The 12,995-nt window shown below is 41.6% G+C and overlaps 1 protein-coding gene across 1 annotated transcript in view; it reads right to left on the bottom strand.

The window, feature by feature from the left end:
- Positions 1 to 956: 956 nt before the first annotated feature.
- The window catches only part of SF3B3 (splicing factor 3b subunit 3), a 37,351-nt gene continuing 25,312 nt past the window's right edge, over positions 957 to 12,995 (bottom strand). Inside the window, exons 17-25 of the mRNA XM_044660470.1 lie at positions 9,497 to 9,671; positions 8,805 to 9,010; positions 8,558 to 8,714; positions 7,303 to 7,428; positions 6,533 to 6,745; positions 5,412 to 5,510; positions 3,697 to 3,840; positions 2,273 to 2,377; positions 957 to 1,581 (exon numbers count right to left, since the gene is read on the bottom strand). Of these exons, the coding sequence (XP_044516405.1) occupies positions 1,441 to 1,581; positions 2,273 to 2,377; positions 3,697 to 3,840; positions 5,412 to 5,510; positions 6,533 to 6,745; positions 7,303 to 7,428; positions 8,558 to 8,714; positions 8,805 to 9,010; positions 9,497 to 9,671 (1,366 nt within the window). The 3' untranslated portion in view covers positions 957 to 1,440. The remainder of the gene's footprint in view (positions 1,582 to 2,272; positions 2,378 to 3,696; positions 3,841 to 5,411; positions 5,511 to 6,532; positions 6,746 to 7,302; positions 7,429 to 8,557; positions 8,715 to 8,804; positions 9,011 to 9,496; positions 9,672 to 12,995) is intronic.

Below are 12,995 nucleotides of genomic sequence, written 5' to 3' on the forward strand. Positions count from 1 at the left end.
CCTTCATTATTTTATTGACTCAGCTCCAAAACACAAGTGGTGGGATGAGAAGTGCCATGGGCAATGTTGGATAATGGGGTCTTTTCTAGGATGACTTGTGCTTGGGTTCTGTTCTTTGGTACCATGATAGAATTGGGGGAAACCCAAAAGGGCATCACCAAATTCCCAGTGCTCAGATGCCTTCTTCTATATACACTGCTGCTTCCTTTGCACATGGAACAGTATAGAATTCAGTAGAAACAACACGGCTGCTGCCTAATGCTCTTGTTTTGAGAGTACCTATGTTCCTTTTGACAGGGGCCCTATTCCTAGCCCTCTTGTTTTGTTTTTTTCAAAGTTAGTTATGTGACTTCCAGAACTCAACACCACACTGAAAGCCAATGCCACTGGCTTCCTTGAGAGCACTGTAATCTGAAGCCATTGAGGAATGAGACTGTGTATGTGAATCATCTTAAAAAAGAAGCCATCCTGGAACTGTGGGGGGAAGGGATTTTCTCCAAAGAGAACCCACTGATGGAATGAATGTAAAATACCTCACTATGGGACCAAGGGAATGGGTTGGCTTTGTTTCACCAATTATAAATATTAGAAGGAAATTAGGAGAGAAAAGGAGATGAGCTTACTAGACAACTTGAAGTCAATAAACCAATAGGAAGAAGTCATGTGTTGCCCCTCCAATGGGCTTTAAGATATAAAACACAGTGATGACTTCCACTCATTTTGTATTCTGAATTTGAGGGGTACAAAGTAACTTGTGACCTGTCAGACACCAATGGAAGGAAAGTATAGAAAAACCTAGTGAAGGGAACAAAATGAGAAATACCGAAGTCCAATAAGGCACTAAAAAAAAAAAAGAAAAAAACAATTGTTTCCAACTTTTAGTCCTGCTGATGGGACAAATGAATCTCTCTTATGGATCCCAGCAGTAAGCCACAAGGAAGACAATGAGAGAATGCTTTTAAAAAGAATGGGCTTGTATTTCTTATGATCCAAGGTGGTACAATTCATGGTGTTTGTACTGAATAACCAACCATCTCAGTCCCATTTCAGCTCTCCCCAACACTCCCCCATCCACCCCCTTCTAAAGTTAACATTGTACAAAACTATATTTACAAGAAAACCAGTTAAAAATGAAGGGTGTGTACAAAAATGAAGGGCACGGTTGGGAGGGAAAGGCAATCCAAGCAGGGAATGTCTGGGACTGAAGGGACATCCCAGGCTGGGCTGGGCCCATGCATCACCATAAAGTGTATGGAATCATCTGTTTCAGTATTTCAAGATCTGGAAGAACTGCCCCTTCCTCCTGTCCCATGGGATCAAAGCAAAGTGATCACAAAGAAAAAAAGGAGGGAAAAGGGAGTAAACAACAACCTGCATGTCCTCAGAACTCTCTCTAGAACACAGTCTCTGACATGCCTGGGAGCAAGTCCATGGATGGGCTCAGAAGGCATAGCGGGTCCGGATGTCTTCTAGCTTCTTTGAGACCTCAGGGGGAGTCCTGTCCAACTCTTCTGACACATTCTTCTGTTTGTTGGGCTCCATTGAGTTGAACTGTTCACAAAGGTCACCATCAATCACATTCTAAAAAAGAAGGAAGAGAAGATCAATACCCTAAGGCTGAATGGGAACAACTCTGATTAAATAGAAGTTTTCTGAAGAGGCCCCCTTAATCAAAGGACCTGAGTTTAAAATTCTACCTCTGATGTTTACTACTTGTTTGCTCCCCCCCCAACATTTAATATGGGGGTGAGGGGTGGAGGGTGGGGGGAAGAACAGGGATAGACTAGATGGCCCCTATCTAGTCTTTGAAGTTCCTTTGAGTTCCCATTACTATTTGGTCTTAAATGCCTAGTCTAGATCGGTGGTTACTAGAAAAGAGATCTGAGGTCCAAAAGAATTGTTACTGGGCATAGGGGCAGTGGGAAAAAAGCTTATAGACTAGAAAAAAAAAAAAAAACAAGGAGGCAGTTATTGGTTATAGCTTGTCCCCAAGATTGGACCATATTCATTAATCCCCAAAGGAGTAAAGGCTATAAACATAAATGGATGCAGACCCCCATGCCCAGGGCAGGACGGTCTCCAACCAGATATGTGTTTATATATGTGCCTTTGTCAATTCTGTCACTCACAATTATTTTGTTTCCTAATGGGAACACCCAGTAGGAGGAAGTCAATTGGTTTGGTGATATTGAAAAAGAGGGCACAAGTAGGATCAGCAAAAGCAGTAAAGGAGTCTCCCAAACCCTGATGGCCCCCCCAAGTGCAGGCCTACCTTCACAGGGAAGTAGTAGGAACGGAAGCTGAGATGGTCCCTCCCGCAGAGAGGGGGATGCTCGGAGCGCAGGTGCATCTCCACATGTTGGAAAAAGTCATGATCCTAGGAAAAAAACAAAAACTGGAAAAATAAATCCCTGATTTGGCTTCCTAGGTTAGAAATACTAGGAAAATATGTAAGTGACAGACAAGCCACTGATTTCTCTGTGCACTGTTGCAGACTACAGAATACACAAACTCTGGCTTCAAAGAGAATTAATTGTGTTCCTCTGCTATTCCAAACCTTTCTTTCTACTATCTCATGGGAGGGGCCAGATTGTATAGAAAAGCTACGGTAGGGACAGCTAAGCAGAGTGAGAGCCAGGCCCAGAAATGAGGTTCTGAGTTCAAACCTGGCCTCAGACACTTCCTAGTTGTGTGACCCTGGGCAAATCACTTAATCCCCACTGCCTCACCTTTACTGCTCTTCTGCCTTGGCACTAATAGACAACATTGATTCTAATACGGAAGGTAAGTGTTTAAAAAATAAAGCTCTGGGCAAAAGGGATAGGGGGACATTGTGACTGGGGAGGCCTCCTGCTCCATTTACACAGAAACCAAGGTCTTGGCTCAGGCTATTCCTTAGCAGCAAAATAGCACAGCAGCACAAACCTGGTGAATCCCAAAGGCAGTTGACTAATACTATATTTCAATGTAGGGGTTAGAGTTTAGGTTTAGGAACTTTTTTCTACTCTAGGAGAAGACTCAATGGTTTCAAACTGAACAGAAACTTGCACTCACAACAGAGTTCACCCTAAACCCCTCAAATGGCAGATTAGGAGAGCTTCCAGGACCTACTTGCCAGAGTTCCCACCCTACTCAACATTCCAATGAACAGAATATGGCTGCTTCCCTTGTCTTCCTGATATAAAACAGGAGGCCTAGTAATTGCTAAATGGAAAAGAACCATCTATATCTGTTCTTCTAGGCAGTAGCTTCACTGTAGGCTCAAAACTAACAGCAGCAAATTATTCAAGACAGAGTTCAAGGAATAATGAGGCAGCTAGGTGGTTCACTGGCAGAGAATCAAGCATGGAATTGGAAGGACATGGGTTCAAATCTGGCCTCAGACACTTCCTAGCTGCATGACTCTGGGCAAAACACTTCATACCCCCATTGCCTAGTCCAGTGGTTCCCAAACGTTTTTGGCCTACCGCCCCCTTTCCAGAAAAAATATTACAGCGCCCCCTGTCACATACTATCACCGCCCCCTTACAGTTATTCACCGCCCCCAAATGCACCTGTGGCAATTACCCCTGGATCCCTGCAGCACCCACCAGGGGGCAGTGGCGCCCACTTTGGGAATCACTGGCCTAGTCCTTATTGCATGGAACCAACACACAGTATTAATTCTAAAAAATAAATATGGAAATGAGTTCTTACCTCATGGGATGTGAAAGGAACAAGGATCCCAATCCCGCCCGACAAAGTGGTATAAACAAGGGATTCTGAGCCTCCTGGGATCAGGGTGGTCTTCTGTAAGGAAAGCACTGTTTCCCCTACATGGTAATTCATGATGACTTCTGCCTGCAAACAAAATCACACCAATTTATGCCCTCTAACTACAGTCTGCTCTGGCTTGCCAAGAATAGTCTCAAATCTCAAAGGGTTGAGGTGAGCTTTACTCTTCTGGTGAGGAGTTCTTCTCAGTGAACAGAAGAATGGAAAAAAATGTTTGAAGTAATTCTATTAGATAAAAACCTGACATTCCAAGTCAATAAGAAATTGATGAAGGACTTCAAGAACACAATTCACTCTGTAGAGAAGCAATGATCGTGTGGCAAAAACAAATAATTTACAGAAAAAACCTGAAAGCTATTAACCTGTGAAAAGATGTTCTTATTCCCCTAATCACCAGGAAAATGCAATTCAAGAAAACCGTGTGCCATCCGGGGCTGTGGGGAAATAGGTTTTTTCACCTATTTTGTCAAGGCTGGACTACAGTCTTCTTGTACAGTTGTCTGTAGGCTGTCTCCCCCTTAGACTAGGAGCTCCTGCAGAGCAGGGACTACCTTTTGCTGATCTCTGCACTCCTGATGCTTAGCATAGTGCCTGGCACATAGAAGGGACCTGGTAAATGCTTTGAAGTTTACAGACTGTTTTGTGTATGAAGTCATAGCTGCTCTATTTGTTACAGCCAAAAAATTGCCAATAGCCTATCTGACCAACAAATTGAAGAGTGGCTAAATAAATTATGGCATTTGAATATAATGGACTTTTATGGATGCCCAGGTTATTACGGCAAAAACCTGGACCAGACAAAATAAAATCAACAGAAACAGACAAAAAACCTAGTTATGCATTTTGAAGAAAAAAGTAGACATAGACAAGGAAAATGATTGAACAGAGCCTAAAGTGGCAGAATGTCCTGGTTAAAGACTGATTCAGAACTGGGTTTGAGTTCTGACTCAAGAAACATACTAACTAGGGACCGCTAAGTAGCACAGTGGATAAAGCAGCTGGCCTGCGATATGCAAGGTCCTGGATTCCAATCTGGCGTCAAGACATTTCTTAGATGTAGGACCCTGAACAAGTCACTTAAACCCCATTGCCTAGCTCGTGCCACTCTTCTGATAGAAATTACTAAGACAGAAGATAAGGGTTTAAAGGAAAGAAAAAACAAACAAACAAACAAACAAACCAACCAACCAACCAACCCACTGACTATGTGACTTCAGGTAATCATTTAACCCCTTAGAGCCCCACAAAACTTGCTAAAAGAATCATTTCTAGGAATGCCCTACATCAACAAGTCATAGCAGGGGGCAAGATAAAGGGTCATGAAGTATTATGCAAGTGAGAAGGAAATAAAGGCTAACACGCAGCATTCTGAAGCTCCTCTGAGCAAACTACACCTCATCTCTCCCCTCTAAGCATTTAAAGTTCCCTTTACCCAAGAACTCAGTAAGTGACCTAGAGAAACTCATAGATCCCTACACAAAAATAATGTTCTTGATTTTAGAGTGGAGCCCCAATGGAGCTAGGAGCAGGTGCATGCAGATTGTTCCTGAAGGACTGTCTTCCAGGGGAATGGAAGGCAAAAGAGGCACTGAGCCTGCTGCCTGACTCAGCCTTGGAGATTGGAAACATTACCTTACCTTTTGCGAGGCACCATTGAGTAGTCCCCGGTCCCATAGGGCCTTATTTCCTGTTGGGTCTTCATCCACCTCATCATTGGTGTTGGGGGGGAGCCTCACCTACCAGGAAATAGGAGACACACCACAGCTCTTTTCTGCCCCATGAGCTATGACAATAACCTGGGCAGGATTCCTGCTGCTACTCTAAGAAGGGACCTGGGCAGAGAGCTCCAGCAACTAGTAGATGATGGGCTGTTCCTAAAGAATAGTTTTCACATTCCTAAGAAATTAAGAGGCTAAAAAAGGGAAAGGAACAAAAGCTATTAGGGCTATAGCATAGTCCTAACAGAGGGAAGAGGCTCTAAGGTCACCAGGAATTTGAGTATATGCTCACACATTAGAGAAATTAGGCTTAAATAAGGATTAAAAGGAATCAGCTGGGGCAGCTAGATGGTTCAGTGGATAGAGCAAGGCCTGGGGAATCAGAGGTCCTGGGTTCAAATCAGGATGCAGACAAAGCAAAGATTCTAACAAAAGCTAAATATAAAGTAATTAGTGGGGGGCAGTTGGGTAACTCAGTGGATTGAGAGCCAGGCCTAGAGACGGGAGGTCCTAGGTTCAAATCTGACCTCAGACACTTCCCAGCTGTGTGACCCTGGGCAAGTCACTTTGACCCCCATTGCCCAACCTTACCACTTCTGCCTTGGAGCCAATACACGGTATTGACTCCAAGACGGAAGGTAAGGGCCTAAAAAATAAATGAAGCCATTAGTGGGCAATGGAGTTGATGAATATGTGTCTGAACTACAATTTATTTTAAAATTCAACTACAAGGGAAACAACTAAGTGGCTCAGTTACTGGAAGAAAGGCCCAGAGACAGGAGGTTCAAATTAGCCCCAGACACTTCTTAGGTAAGTCACTTAACCCTAATTGTCTTGGAACTGATACTTGGAATCAATTCTAAGACAGGAAATAAGGGTTTAAAAAGTCTAACTACAAGCCTGTTTTAAATATGACAGATTTCTGTGCTAGCCTTACCTCCTCAGTTCTATAAACCAGCATTAAAGTCTACAATCTAAGTACTTCGACAACTAGTGGCTCTTTTCTGCCCAGCTAAAGCCCTTAAATAAGGGAAGCTCACCACACAAATGTTGCCAAACTTGTCTGCCCCAGCCACAGTATCATAGTCCAAGAGGCTGGCTGTTGTGACCCAACGGGGATAGGTGTCATCAGCAAAGATGATGAGCTGATTTTCATTGCGCTTGTACCTGACCCAGATGAAACTTTCCTGGACATCAGACACAATGACCCGGTGTCCAATTGTCTGGATCCCAGAAATGTAGTTTGCAATATGCTGCAAGAGGAGAGAATGGTGTGAGTGAATTCTAAGAGCTTAGGAAGAACTCCCTGGGGTCCATCTACCTTTCCCTGACCTGAGGATACACAGGTCCATGATCAGGCAATCAGTCAGTGACAAATACCAGCAATGACATTTGGCAATGTTTTTGTTCAAAGTTGTGGGCAAACAGTCTCCAGAGCTCAGGAGCTCTTTCTGAAGCCCTAGGAATAGTGCCAATTACAACACCATGAGAAAAGGAATCTTCCTGAACTTCTCATATTTAATCAGTAGCTGGCACATCACATCAAAGCGCCTAATAGAAAGATGTTTGGTCTTCTGTAGCTAGAAATATCACATCTGTATCTCTAATCCTATTAACAAGATCCTGAGCAATAAATTCCTCATGGTTTCCTCTTGATGTGCCAATGTAGTGCCCTAACTTCCCCAAGAATGGCCTTTCCCCTAGCATCCCAGGGACAGGGATGAGAAACCTAGATTATAGCTTCTACTCATCATCCCCAAACTGGCCTCTCCCCAATTGACCTGCCTCAGTTTTCTCCCCTTCACATTACCTTATTTTCACATTTCCGGAGTAACTTCTTTTTCCCAAGGTCATAGACTCGCAACAGCTTTCCCACGCCTATCAATACCCTCCCCTGGAAGGGGGCAATGGCTGCAGGGACCTCTTCCACTGGAGTCTGGATGAGAAATAAAACACATGTCACAAGCACCATCTTCCACAGACCTAGCCTCATTTCCCCAACTTTTAGTGGCACCCCCCCAATATCTTGCATTCAAGTCCTCTGTACCCATCTCCTACCTCTCGCACACACACACACATCTCTCATTAGGATGCCAAGGGCCTTGTGAAGGTCTTTGCACCCTCAGTACATAGCCCAGTGGATGACAGCAGCCAATTGAAGTGTGCAGTTGCAATCATGAGACCTTAATGTCCTCCTATGCGTCCCAGGCACATGACACCACCAACTATGATTTTTGCTCTCCTTTCATGTTTTTTTCTAAGACTTATTTCCAAAAAGGGAATCTGCTTAGCACAGTCTGATTCTGCTCTAAGTCATACAAGGGAATCCAAGGTAACTTCTATTTTGCAGATGAGAAACAAAGGTACTGACTAAGATTTTATGCTTTGTGTGAGTCATCAAAGAAGTAGATGACCTAGCTAGGAACAGAATCTAGGGGTTCTGACCTCAATTCCAAAGGCCTCTTCACGAGAGGAAATGTCAACTTAGGTCTAGCTGCTACTTCCAAATAACAGCAACTGTTGTGCTAGTGATGGGGGTATTGGAGAAAGTCAACTAGATGCCAAATAACCTAGAAGGAAGCGTGCAGTTTTGTGGCTTCTGCTGAGGGTTGCTCTTTTCTATCTTAAGTAAATTTCAGTGAATCCTATCATAAAAGGAGTTAATATCATATATAGGAAAAAACATAAGACAAACAATTTTACCTGAGGATAAGCACCATATTCATCAAAACTGAAAATATCATTTCTATGGAATTGCTGGTCTTGGGTCATACAATGCTCCTGAAACTAGTCAGACCAGTAAACAAGGGGCCAATTCAATCTCTCATTCTGGCGTGGGTGGCTATTATATAGAGGCTTCCTGTGTGGGAGGATCTGGGGGGATGTATGTGAGAGTGAGTAAAACTCCAGTAGGAAAATCCCAGGGCTGTTAAGGATGCCACTGTTCTCTCTTGAGGTGGACTTTAGTCAGTCACCAAAATAGTTCTAGAACAATAGCAATGAGGAGTCAATACAAAGTATAACTGGCAATTTGGCAGAGTGGAGCTGGATGGGCAAAATCATACCTTGTGCAAGAACTCCAGTTTCTCTCCACTGTTCACAAGTTTGTAAGTATAAACAAAGCCTCCAGCCACAGACCGAGGGTTCAGAATGAGGTCCTTGGCTACACCCACCAGCACATACCAGTCATCGCCAGTATTTGAGAACCTACACACTGCCACACTGTAGAAAGAGAAGGATTCAGGGATAAGTCTTAGCCCAGGAATCTCCCAGACCATCCTATGCAATGGTCTATTTCCTCAGGCTCCTTACCTAAAAGCAGCTTCATTCTGCTCCAGCTGGACAAGATCCAGGGTGTTTCCCTGTATGGGATTCATTACCCGGACAACAGAAGCCCACTGTCCATTGCCCGCTTTGGGGGCTCCAAAGATGGATTCTGGGAGATTCTCATTCAGGAAAGCAGCAGCCATCTCAGCTGCCAATTCCCTCTCATCTTCCCCCGCTGCTTCAACCATTTCCTACAGAATAGAACAAAGGTCAAGAGTCAAAACGAAATCAGAGGACATGCAGTGATCACAATGGTGAGAGCAGTTAAGATACAAAGAAATGAAAAATGTGTGGTGGAGGCAGGGAGGAGGAAAGTACAATTTGTTTAGCCAGTACAATCTTCCTGAATGAGAAGATTTTAGCTCTTCTCCTTCAGGGCAGTGTGGTTCTCCTTTGCTATAATTTTGTTTGGTTCTTGCAATCTAAAAGAGCTGGAGCTAAGGAAAATAAGGACTAATTCTCCTGATCAGCCCAAGATCTGACCTTCCCCCAAATAGCAATAGCCTATTGTGTTGCTCTGAGGCCTAGATTGCACCCAAGACACCAGGTCTGAGTGCAGGAGCCTTTAGTGTTCCATTTATGAAGGCAGCAGGCCTGAGGACATAAGCAGGTCAAATATATCTAGCTGTCCCAGTGCTCCCTTCCAGGTCTCAACAAGGGCAGGGAGGGATCATTACCTCTGCCATCTGCTGTTTCCTCTGTGCTTTTGTAGCCTCAGTGTAGGCATTGTGATCAGTCTCAATGATGATGAGGTTGTTGCTCTCAGGGTGGATGACAAACTTCCTTGGAGTGTACTGTAGGGGGAATGCTACCTGGTTGAAGACAGCACCTAGCTTCTCCAAAGCCAAAATCCTAGAAGGAAAGATAGGGTAGTTAATAGGTAACCCACTCAAAAGAAACACATACCCCAAAACTAAGGCTGGCATACTCCCAGATCTATTAAAGTTGAGGTCTAGATGTTTATACCTACTTCTATAGTGCTAGCAACAAATAACATAAAAGAATAAAGGATATTGGATTGGGAAAGTAGAGATATTCATGGGATTGAATGTATAAAATGCACCTGCTTCCTGGGATGGGACTACCTTTTTTTCTAGGAGTCACCTCTTCACTCACTTGATAATTCTGTCTTAAAAGTTGGTTTCCTCTACACTACTAACAAACAATGAAGTTTGAAGGACCTGGTCTGAACTTGGCCTTACCTAATAAGATTACCTAAGAACTTCTGCATTTGGGTTGACTACAACTTTCTGTAGATTCAGAATACATCCTTTACTAAAAACAAACTATTCAAGCTTTGGAACATTGGCAACCAATGCAATAGAAGACCCATAAACTTCTAGGAGAGAAACATGTAGATGGGTGAACATATCTCTTGGGACAGGCCACAGAACAAAGGGACATCCTTTATAACATTAAGCACTCATTCTAAAGTTCAAGAATTAGTTCAAGTGAAACAGGGACCTAATTCTCAATTGGCATTCTGTATTCCCTAAAGATAAAAGGGCACTTGACTCTCTGGCAAGTTCCCTTATCACTCTACTGTATAATGGACACTTAAACTGGGGTGATTCTCTACCCTCAAAAGTCATCTCAACATTGCATCACCCTAATGGACCGTATTCCAAGCCTGACAACTCATAAGCCACCTAAAACAGTCATCTCATTACTGCTCCAAACATCCAAACCATTGCTCTATGCTAAACTGGAAACAGATACTTATGAAACTCAGACAGAACTGAGAAATATTGTTTCTGAGGTGTGTGTATGGATGTGTGGGCATAATTCAAAGGTGGTTAACAAGAGCTGAAGTATAAATCTTTTGAATAATTTGACTAAGGCAATAAAATTACAACCTCATGTAATGAGTGAGGGTTGAATTTAGTTAGCTGTATCTGGATAAACAGCAACAGCATGCAAAAATATACACAAAAAGTTCTACCGCTAAAATGTTTTCAGATCAAGTCACTGAGCTTTTCTCTAATCAGAGGACTCATCAAAAGACCTTATCTCCACATTCCTTCTTATAGTTATCTTTTTTTATTTAAAATTTTATTTTTCTCCAAATACAAGGAAAAAATTTCCAACAATTAAAAAATATTGAATCTCAAATTTTCTCCCTCCCTCCCTCCCTCCCTCTCCCTTTAAGATGGTAAGAAAGCTCAAATAGATTTTATATGTGCAGTCATGCAAAACATTTTTCCATTTTAATCCTTTTGTGGAAGGAAATTCAAATAGAAAAAAATTAATAAAGTGAAAAAAAATTCCTTTGTTCTAGATTTAGACTCAGTTCCTTTTCTCTGGAAGCAGATGACATTTTTTGCCACGAGTCCTTGGGGTAGTTTTGGATCACTATATTGAGTATAGCTGTTATCAACAGTTGTTCATTGTAAAGTATTCTTGGTTCTGTTTATTTCACTCTGTTTCAGTTCATGTAAACTGTATACTCTCACTTTCCAATTGTACTCCCCTAAAAAGAGCTGCTTTAAATATATTTGTATATATAGGTCCTTCCTCTTTTTCATCTCTATGGGATACAAACCTAGTTAAAGGCATTGCTGGGTCAAAGCGTATGGACTATTATATCCCTTTGGGCATAGGTCCAAATTGTTTTTCTGAATAACTGAATTAGTTGACAACTCCTTCAATGCATTCCTGTCCAAACTTTCCCACATGCCCTCCCAAGTTTTGCAATTTTCCTTTCAGTCCTAATGGTCATTTTGATAGCTGTGAGGTGGTACCTCAGAGTCGTTTTAATTTGCATGTCTCTAAATAAGTGATTTAGAACATTTTTTGCATGACTAAAAAAACTTTATGATTACTTTGTTTGAGAACTGCCTGTTCATATCAATTGACCATTTATCAGTTGGGGAATGACTTGTATTTTTATATAGCTGATTTTTCTATGTATAAGAATTGTGGCTTTAAAAGATACTTGCAAAAAATTTTTGCACCATGATGACTACTGCGTATTACTTTCCATCCTATTTATCACCGTTTAGTTTCCGACTTCTACCTCTCCCAGTTTGTCCTCTTTACTATCAACTCCCCTCCCCCCCAATTGGGTAAGATAGCTTTCTATATTCAATTACATACGTTCACTGAGGCAATTCTGACAATAAGGTGCATATGCTCTTTTCCTCACCTCCCCCATCTTCCCCTCCAATAATAATGCTCTTTCACATCTCTTTTATGTAGTTATGATCCCATTCTATCTTTCCCTTCTCTCTCCTCTGAATGCATTACTTTCTCAAGTCTAAATTTTACTTTATTGTTTATATCATCCCATTACATTCAACTCCCACCCCCAACCCTCTTGTCTATGTATACTCTTTCTAACTGCCTAATACTGACAAAGTTCTTTGGCTTTATAAGAATCATCTCTTCATGTAGGTATGTACACAGTTTAATCTTATTGAATGTCTTTTGATTTCTCTTTACCTTTTAAGGATTCTCTTGAGTCTTGTATTTGGGAGTTACATTTTCCATTTGGCTTTTTGGCCTTTTCATCAGGAATGTTTGAAAGTCCTCTATTTCATTGAATATCCATTCCCCCCCAGTTTTGCTGGATAAGTGATTCTTGGTTGAAGTACTGGCTCCTTTACCATCTAGAATATCATATTCCAGGCCCTCCAAAACTTTTAATGTAAAAATTGCTAAGTTTTATGTTATCCTGACTATGGTTCTATATTATCTGAATTGTTTCTTTTTGATTGCTTGCAATATTTTCTCCTTTACTTAGGAGTTTAAGAATTTGGCTACAATATTCCCAGGATTATCCTTTTGGGAATCTCTTTTGGAAGGTGATCAGTGAGAAAACTGTGTGAAAACAGTATGGCAAAAATTAGGTTTAGATCAATATCTCATACTGTATATACCAAGAGAAGGTCAAAATGGGTATATGACTTAAATACAAAGAGTGATATAAGTAAATAAGGGGAATGTAGAATAGTTTACCTTATCTACCAGATCTATGGAGAAGGGAAGAATTTATGACCAAAGAGATAAGAGAATATTAACAAGATGTAAAATTATTAATTTTGATTATGTTAAATTAAAAAGATTTTATACAAACAAAACCAATGCAACCAAGACTAGACGGGAAAAATCAGGGAAAAAAATTTTAACAAATTTCTCTGATAAATGGTCTCATTTCTCAAATATATAAAGAACTAA

This window comes from Gracilinanus agilis, chromosome 2 (assembly GCF_016433145.1).
Source record: "Gracilinanus agilis isolate LMUSP501 chromosome 2, AgileGrace, whole genome shotgun sequence".
Classification (NCBI taxonomy): domain Eukaryota; kingdom Metazoa; phylum Chordata; class Mammalia; order Didelphimorphia; family Didelphidae; genus Gracilinanus; species Gracilinanus agilis.